General features: G+C 36.5%; 1 protein-coding gene across 2 annotated transcripts in view; it reads left to right on the forward strand.

Moving 5' to 3' along the window:
• LOC112153636 (short transient receptor potential channel 7) overlaps positions 1-8,340 on the forward strand; it is a 53,564-nt gene extending 45,224 nt beyond the window's left edge. The window contains exons 10-12 of one of the 2 annotated variants that reach the window (XM_024283998.2): positions 1,453-1,527; positions 2,352-2,427; positions 2,875-8,340. In XM_024283998.2, coding sequence (XP_024139766.1) covers positions 1,453-1,527; positions 2,352-2,427; positions 2,875-3,014 — 291 coding nt within the window. In that variant the 3' untranslated portion in view covers positions 3,015-8,340. The remainder of the gene's footprint in view (positions 1-1,452; positions 1,528-2,351; positions 2,428-2,874) is intronic. The other variant, XM_036213902.1, reaches the window with a different exon arrangement.
• The last annotated feature ends 1,509 nt before the right edge of the window (positions 8,341-9,849 follow it).

Here is a 9,849-nt window from a genome sequence, read left to right on the forward strand (position 1 = left end):
GCTTTGAGAATGTCAGGAAGGCTTAGGGGATGAGGCTGTAGTCTTTCTGAGGCCGTGGTTTGCATTGTTTTTTTGATGCATGTGCTTCATGCTTTTGGGAAAACTGGAGCTAATTGTGTTACCTTCAATGAAACACGTGTTCGTAACGATAAGAAAGTCTGTTGTAGTCACTGTGATGCTTAACAAAACCAACCAAAGCACTGGTGATGGATTTTTTTTTTTTTTTTTAGCATTTTTTTATGTGGAGTAAAGACAAAGAAATCCTAAATTCCTACAGCCGGTGTTCATATTTGTTTTGATTTTCTTATATCTTTCCAAACACAGCAAAGATATGAATACTTTTTTCTGTTGGCTTGGTAAATTTTCTGAATGAAACAATGAAACTTTGACTCTTCTTTAGACCGCATTTTGTCTTTAAATTAACCACAGAATTGATTAAAATGGGTATTTCCTCTGTATTACCTTTGCAAAGAGGAATAAATATGCAGATTTTTTCATTTAAATCTAATAAAATATTTTTCTCTTGGACATTTTTTTTTTTTATATTTTACGGGGGCATTTAAGCTTTTATTGAACGGCGGAACAGTGGTTAGCGCTCTCGCCTCACAGCGAGGAAGGCCCTGATCCAAAATCCTGGCTGGGTCCTTTTCTGTGTGGAGCTTGTATGTTCTCCCTGTGCATACGTGGGTTTTCTCAGAGACTCTGAGAACAGTATACTTCATAGGTTATTGTGCCTCTAAATTGTCCTCAGGTGTGAATGTGAATGTGTTGTTGTGTGAGTGGTGACCTGAAACCTTCTTTCACACAACAGTAGCTTGGGTGACTTCTGCAACCAGACCGCAGGGGAATGACCAAAGAATGGATGGATGGTATATAAAAAAAAAAAAAAAAAAAAAAAAAAAAAACTTATCAAAAGGGAAATTTTGGAACATTTAATTAAAAACTTTGTTATTAAATAGTTATTGTAAAAATATCACTTAAACTAAGACTACACTTAAGTATGTGTAAAGCTAAAAATAGATTTTTTTTGAAGTGTCACATTTGGACTGCAGTTTTTCACTCTAAATCTGCACGACAGCTGTCAGTCATTTAGCAGATGTATGGGATTATATGATCCAATCAAGCTTTTGTGTTTTGCTTTATTTTTTTTAAATAAACTATTTCAAACAATGTGCTTTGAACAAACTTGGTTAATATTAGCGTCTTTCTTAGTTTTATTCTATAGTGAGTTCCAGATAAACGTAGCGCCTCCACATGATTCAGAACTCTTCACATCACCGCATCAAAACGCTGTCAATGCAGCAGCACAAAGATGTGAAAATGAAAAGCGAGCAGAAATGAATCTTTTAAAGACTGCATGCGTTTCAGAAAGCCAAACCTCTTTTAGGCAAATGGTGATTTACTTCTCACCTTTTTCTGCTTAAGTGAGCTGTATGTCTCTCACTGCTGTAGGATGAACGCTTTAAGTCGCGTCCGGGAGAGGAGTTCACCCTGAGAAAGTCTAGAAAACACCCGACCCGATATCAGGTAAGACGGAACAGAAGCAAACGCAGAGACCAAAGGGTTGGGTAAGGTGATGATGAAACAGAAAGAGAAGGGACATTTGCTGTAGTTGAGAGGCGGATGAATATATAGCTGTGCAGAAGGAAAGTAGATAAGTATAGAAAGTTGATGGCTGGCAGATATTGACAGGATGACAGGAAGGAGGGGGCTGGTTAAGCCGGGAAAATGTGAGAAAGATGCAGGGAGAAAAGTGCAACAGACAGAAAGAAATTGAAAGAATCTAAAAGGGGGAAATGACCAGAAGGGAGAAAAAGGTAGAGCTGAAATTTCATAATGAGCTCCTTTAAGGTGGATTTATTGGAAATGTTGGCAGTACTTTCAAAGTATTTCAGTGAGAAAGAGAAAATGCCCCCGTCTAAAAGTCCCTGCCTTACATTTCCCCACAGGGAAAGCTACTCTTCATACGGATAGACAGCAGTTTTTCTCCAATCCTTTTATTTTTGTAGTTTCTCTTTTTCTGACAGCTGGCATAGACTGTGAGATGATTAGACATGCTGTATGTACTGTCGCTGCACTGGCAGGTATCAGCCCACAGCGCTCACATGCAGGGACTACTGGCTTGAGTCTTAGTGGACATCTGCTACATTACTGTCCACAGATCAATGGGAAACTCAATAACTCTCACACGCACACACACACATCATCTCTTTGTCATTCACGGCTGCTGAACTCCTCATTTTGTGTTTGTGGAAATAATGTGACCAGAGTGTTTCCTTCGTGGACAATTCAGCGTCGCATCACTCTGCCAGGTTTCTCCTACTTAATCTTCCTCTTTCCTCTTCTCGCAGAACATCATGAAGCGCCTCATTAAACGTTATGTGCTGAAAGCTCAAGTGGACAAAGAGAGCGATGAAGTCAATGAGGGTGAGAGCTCCTTAATAAAGCTTACAGTAAACCCCACACACTCTACTGTCTCTGTTTTTTAGGTCTAAACATAAATAATTAATTGTTTTAATTGATCATTTTAAACACAATTTATATTTGAGTTTTCATATGTTCAAAAATGCTTTATTTCAGACTCATCTTTTGTTTTATTGTCTGTTTGAGTCTGTTTTGAGTATTTAATATTTATAAAATTGATCACCAATTAGTTGGAAGCATTTTGGACTTGTCATCATCCTTGAGATTTTTCTGAATTTCTGAGACGAGGTCTGAAATAAAATGTGAGAAAAACCTCTGAGGGGCTGAAAAAATAGACTCTGAGACTGCTGACCTGCACTGATGTCTGTAATTTTTCATGCTCACACATTCTGATTGCTCTTTGCTTTGTTCGACTTTTCATTTCTGCGCCTTTGTGTGTTTGCGTTGCAGGCGAGCTGAAGGAAATCAAGCAAGACATTTCCAGCCTCCGCTACGAGCTCCTGGAGGAGAAGTCCCAGGCCGCGGGAGAGCTGGCTCTGCTCATCCAGCAACTCGGCGACAAGTTTGGCAAGAACACCACGAGACACTGACAGGTTTTGAAAACGGAGGGGACAAGAAAGACGACGTGAAAGAGGGTGAAAAAAGGAAGTGGTTGAGGAAAGTAGAGGTATTTTTATGAGTATTGTGCGCAAGCGGGGTGGAAAGAAACACACAGGGGAAGCAGGATGTTTATGGTAAATGACCAGAGGTGAATGGAGGAAGTAAAGACTTCAAATGTCCAATTTGATAACTTCGGATAAGGCCTAAGTGCTTTATATTCACAATGCCAGGTCAGACAAGAATGTATAATGAACACTGTAGCTGAGAGTTAGCATGAGGTTAAATAGTCAAAGGTCAGCGAAGGTCGGCTGGATAGGCTATATGTTGACAGTTCTCCTCTAATTAAAAGCAAAGTCTGCATGGAGGAAAAAACGGGGAGTAAGAAACAGACTCGGAGGGGGGGATTCAAGAATGAAGCGATGTGACGAGGCACCACAAGGGCACAAGAGCGATGCAGTCCCAATGAATGACCTACATCCCCTGCCAGCAGACATCATTGAATCTCCCGTTTGGAGGAGAGGGGGCGGCCCTGTGAGTAGACAGCATGCAGAGCATTTGAAGTGGGCAGGGGGGTGAAGCAGAAATTACAGCTGTTATTCACAGCAGATAGACTGCCTTTTGCGTCCATGTCCTCACTTTGTCAGAAAGGAAAGCAGTAAAGCCTGTGGAGCGAGACACACCTTCATCTATGAGGCTATCTAATTAAAGCGACTCAGCCTTTCATGCACAACTGATGGTATTAATCAGAGGGATAAGGGGAAGCATTTGTATCTACTTGGAAATAATTAATACCCAGAAAAAATTAAGCATTATTATATTATGCCCAGTGTTTTTAACTTTGTTGCTTTTGGTGAATTTGCAGCTACATTAGGAAGAAAAGCTTTTTATTCAAAGATAAAAATATCATATTTTTATGCAATAAAAGCTGCAAGCAAACATTGACTATAGAATGCAGACACATTAAAATAAATAAAATTGTAGCAGTTTAGGCACAATGAATGTTTGAAAAATAGCATATACGGTATTTTCCAACCAAAACAGGAACAGGTTTATTCATCTCATTTGTGAGATGACAAAAAAGGGCAAACGTGTTATGGAATTATTTCAGTTAGAAGAAAATGTGCACTCTTCCGCAGAGATTTGTTGGTAACAGTTCATGGTCTTGTTTTCTCAATGTCTTTTTAGTTTAAACGCTGCACGAGATCTATAGGAACTTTGCCACAATCATCTGACATATCGGTGTATGAGGTAACTGTTAGTTGACAGTTAAAATGCTCTAGAAATGAACTATTTAACAATAAAAGAACTATAAAAAAATTTTTTGGTAATGTACAAGTATAAAAACCTGAATTGCCAGTTGAAATCAGTCAAAATGACGATGTAGCTATATAATGTACTGAGATAAGGCTGAATTGTAGGGTCAGCCATGATTTCTATTGTTTCACTGCAAACTTTTCTGATTTTTTTTTCTTTACATATACATTTTTTAGACCTATATTAAATCATATTTTTTTTCACCAGCTATCACAAACAGGTTGTAGTAGCATAACATCGGATTTTCATATATGTAAATACATTTACACATGCAGTCCCTTGCAGCTATGTCTGTCTGTCTGGTGACTAATGCACATCCTGGCTCTTTTCTATAGCAAACTAAAACAGCGATGACTTCAGGCCATGTTCTGCAATATTTACACTTCACCATCAACATGACACAACTCTGAAATTACATGCAGTGAGACAAACTTAGACTAACTTCAGCAAGTCCACCAGATTGGAGGCCAACAGCACCTTACAGCTTGCAAAGGTCACATGTAACACAGGGGGAGGTTTGCAGTGAAGGCCGTGAATTCATGTGTAGCATCGATTTTTGCTCCAGTTGGAGTTACAGCATGTTTATCTCATTTGTTTGAAGGAGAGACAGGAGTACTGGCTCAACAAACAAAAAGAAATAAAAGAGATGCGTTGAGTTGCTGTCATACAAAATCTGTTAAATAAAGAATCAACTGCATTCACACTTCAAGTACTCTTCGGTCAATGAAAGAAAACTGTTGACTTGCTGTACTTGAATCTACATATTATAAAGTCGGGACATTAACAGAATTATTATTGTCTTCTTCAAGACTGTAAGCAGTTTTTAGAAAGATCCTTTAAAGACCAACTTCAATGGAAATTGTGGTTTTGCTGTTTTTAACATGTTCTTATAGCATTTTCTCCTGATGGAGGACATATTTAAAATAATTTAAGATTAAAACTGCATTTTTTGGTATGTCTTTATTTAAATCATGATGGATCAGGAGCCAGTGAAAATCTGTGGCTTGAAAAAGCTCAGGTTTGCAATGAAGTCTCCTTGCTTTGCTTCAATTCTGATGCATCCACTTGCAGACATAAAGAAGTTTTAACATCTTCCTCGTTTGAGCTGCTATCTGGCTCAAACTCAGATGGCCACAATATTGCTTGTCTTTCTATTTTTTTTTTTTTCTAATGCTAATGTTAGCTTGGTGTTTATAAGGGGCTGTAAGCTAGCAGAAGAGAGTGTAAACAAAGGAATTCTAGGCTATCAATGTAGAGTTACTTCTGCACCAACTGTCCTTCCCACCACCCAGAGGTGAATTTCTGGTAAACTCCTGCCGCTCTGCAAAACATGTGTCTCAAAAAAACAATACAGGCTTTTTGATTGAACTGCATAATCACAATTAAAAGACCACTGGGAATAATTTAAACTGATAGTTGAAATGGGGACTTTAATGAAAAAAAATGTTTTCTTTTTTTCAAGGAATAATATGCAGCTCTGATGTGCAGTATTTAATAAAGATTCTACAGTATAAATTGCAAAAACACTGAGAAAAATTATCTTTCCTGCCCCCTTTTTTGTAGACTTGAAGCTAATGTGGAGTACCAACTCACAGAAGGTGAAGCTTAAATGTCAGGATTTCTCCTGTGTCTATAATAAAGTCTCTTGTGAATTAGTGTTCATTTTAAATGGGTTTTTGCCCTATTTAACTCCAAAAGTCTTTGTCAAATTGAAGTTTTTCAAGGTAAGGCTTGTGAGCAACCAATGCATGTTTTAGTTTTGCTTATTCTTTTCAGCAATTAGCTCAGAACAGACGCTAAATTTGGAAACTACTCTACAAAACTGAATCTTAAGAAAGTAAAAAGGTTCTTGTTTCAAGAAAAAAGGTCTTATATCTGTCTTGAAAGAAAATAATCTTGTCAAGAAGAAAGTGTTTTTGTTTTTTAACAGCAAAATATTCTTAATTTGATAAAGCATGTCTTAGTGCCGACATTTTTTTTCTTAATGAGAATTCTAGGTAAGAACAGTTTTCTTACCTGTTGGCAGATTTTGTTGGCTCACTTAAATAAAATCTGTGACTGGGGTAAAAATTGTATTAAGGAAATGCTTAATGTTTTAAATAGCTACAGATTTTAGGTAAGAACTGTGAGCGTAAAATTATTTTGCAGTAACATTTTAATAATACTCATTACATCAAGAAACAGACAAACAGATAGTTGCTAATCTGGTCAGAAGAAAACGAGCTTGCTTCTGTCCTACATTGTCTCTGGTCTTCTATTTTTGTTTTTATATCTTATTCTTAATTAAAATCAGTTTAAAATGTGGAGTTTATAAAACATGTATAAGCCTTTTGGATTTTTCTGTGATTATGAATATCAATTGATATTTTCTTTTACATTCTTTCGACTATTGTAAGTCTTCAACTGTTCACGCAATTAACTGATGGATAAAGTGGAAAAAAGCAGCTTTGTGCTGTTACTCAACTTTTTAGTAATATTACGTATATTAGTGCAAAAACAGTATGGAAAAGCTGCTTTATTCTGCCTCAGAATCAGCTGATTCATGTTGACCACCTTAAGAGTTGAGGAGTTGCAGTAGGTCAACGAGCGTATGTTATTTAGGTGTCACCAGCGACAGTTAAGTCATCAAAGCCACACAAAGAAAAACTTGAGTAAGGCTAAACATCTGTAAAAAAAACGTAAAGATTGATTACAGACCAGATAAAGATAAGTCAACTAGCTGAAGAAACCCAAACAGAGATACTAAACATACAAGTGCAGGAAGCAACAGATAAGTTCCAGTCTACCTACCAAACTCAACCAGCAGCCATGCAACTCAAGGACGAGGAGCAGGAAAACTATCACAAAAAACATAAACATAAACTAGACATGACAGTGGGGTACAGTAAATCATTAAAAGGGTGCGTGGTCCACTCACACACGGAAAATCTGAATTTCTCTCCAGGGTCTTCAGAGCACTTTGTTTTTCATCCACTCAGAATCAGTGTTCTCTAATTGTACACACACTCACACAGTCTAACTGTTCTTCGGTGTGTGAGTCTGTCTTTGACACATCATTAAGGCTGAGAATTGAACCCTAGCTTTTCTGGAAGCACAAAATTCCAATAACTACCCACTAACTTAAAGTTAAAAAAAATATATATAAAAATAATTTTATCATAACAGACTCCCTACACTGCAAAAATGGTAACTTAAGTAATCCTCAAAGCTCTAGAAACAGTCAATAAAAGCAAACTATCTTTATATCTGTTGAATTTTTTTGAAATGTTTAAACACGATATCTAAGCACCACATCCAAACAGCACAAGCACTAATGTTTAGCATGTTGCCATTAAGGGATATAACCATCAAAATATGACAATTGAATATTAGCTAATACATTTAAACAGTAATGTATATTTCTATCTTTGCTAAAATGATTTGCACTGCATTAACTTACACACAACCTTCAGTAAGTTAAACTCCTAGTGCACATAAGAGAAGTTAAGAGAAATATTGTTTAATTCATAACTTTGCTTCAGCTTGAACAGATTTAATTTATTTTTAAAAGATAATAATTGTTCTTATTATTGTACTTTGGGATTACCCAGGCAGATCTGTCAATATTCACATTTTTTGGTAAAAAAGAAATGTTTGGAAACAATTTTCTACACTCTGCAAAAGTGATAGAGATTCCTGTCAAATCTTTTAAAGGTAAAATATCTTTCATGGTTACTTTTTTTACAGCTATTGTAACTGAAACTTCAAAAAATATTGTTTATGGTCTTTTTTCATATAAGGTTTGATTTTATGCTACTGCTATTTCTATTGGCTTAATTCATGTTACTCCTAAGAGTTTTGGCTTTTGTTTCTCAAAGCAGAAATTAGAAAAAGGTTTCATCATTTTCTGAAAAAACTGCATTTTTTGATCCAGACTGTAGACATGAAATGTTGAATAAACAAAATCTTCTTCTGTAAATTGTCCTATTTTTGATCCTTGAATTAAACAGATAACTCTAAAAAGCCCTTGTTTTGTTATTGATGCACATGGCATGTTTGTGTTGGTGAAATGCAATTAGCAAATGTGCAATGTTTGTCCCCACCTTTGCCAGTTAGAGGATAACAGCTGCTGGAGAAAATGCAGGCAGGTGGCTTCTTTCCTCTCTAACAATAAAAGGGAAACACACAGAGACAAAAAGACACAAACGTGCACTTTCATAACAGATGCATGCAACTCATTTAGTTTAGATTGTTCTTGTTCATAGTTGTCACACTTATGAGCTTTTTTCCTCTTCGTCCTCTTTGTTTGTTTTGGAAACTGTCTCAGCCGCAGTGAAGTCGAGGTGGTTGGAACTCTGGACTGTTACAATACTTTTGAAGTTATTTCACTAGCATATTTTAGTTGCACCTTAGCATGCTAAACTTGTAAACAATTTTAGACAAAATGTTACAGAAGTCCGTGAAGTGACCTGTATTGCCATGCAATGCTAGTGAGTAGACAGAGTAGTTCATTTAAACCGATGCTAATGAATGCCAATAAATAAATAATGACAAAACATCAGTTTTATAGGTTTGTTTGCATTATGATGCCCATCAAGAAAATGCAAAAAAAAAAAAAATGACACTTTGCAAAATTGCTTTTACTCGGATTCTTCCGGCCCAAGACACCAGCCCCTCAAATTCATTTTCATTTTACAGATGAGTGGTTTATATGCATTAACTCTGGTTAAATGTGAGGTTTTATGTGTGGGAAACAAGGGAAGCATCATATCCTAACAGATCGATTAGTTTCTTCCTGCAAATGATGGTGTTTGTTTGAGTCTGAGAAACAAGAGCTGCATTTGTTTTTGTGTGAATGAATTGCAATGATTAGTAAAAGTCAACAATTTAGTATAAATTCCATATTTTTCTTTAACAAATATCTGATCTCAATCAGTAAAATTTGCCTTCTTTAAATTCCGTCACTGTATCTTTTAGGTCATGATCCTTCACCTTAAGGGTAATGTAAAGTAAACAGCAGTTGAGAAGTTTTCGTGATTATAAAAAAGCAAGGGACTTATGTTAATGGTTTGAATTTATTTCTTTAGGGAAACAAACATATGCATGTAGTAATTTCCCAGAAGCCAATGAAGGTGTCACAGCAGGAGAGCAGCTCAGCTGTATTTTTCTTGACAGCCACTTTGAAAATGTGCTTAGATTAGCTTACAGCCTCAGTAAAATGCATAACTTATGATCCATTTTTTATTTCAAAGCAGAACGCTCCGTTTCCACTGTGTCTAATTCCCCATTTGGGATGGCGCCTTTACTTTAGGGCTGAACACGGGCACAGATGAAGCATTTTATATAGACAGTATATAAAACAGCTTACATCCTCAACATAAAAAGTTAACGGTTTCCTAAAGAACCGACCTCTAGCTTTGTGAAAATGAGCCACAGGAACTGTAAAGGTTCTGTGTACAGACCGGATCTAAATAGTGTGTTAATGGTTTAAAAACAAAGAGACATGTACCGTATGTCTGCTTTTCATGGAAA

The sequence above is a fragment of the Oryzias melastigma genome, linkage group LG10 (genome assembly GCF_002922805.2).
Source record: "Oryzias melastigma strain HK-1 linkage group LG10, ASM292280v2, whole genome shotgun sequence".
In the NCBI taxonomy this organism is placed as follows: domain Eukaryota; kingdom Metazoa; phylum Chordata; class Actinopteri; order Beloniformes; family Adrianichthyidae; genus Oryzias; species Oryzias melastigma.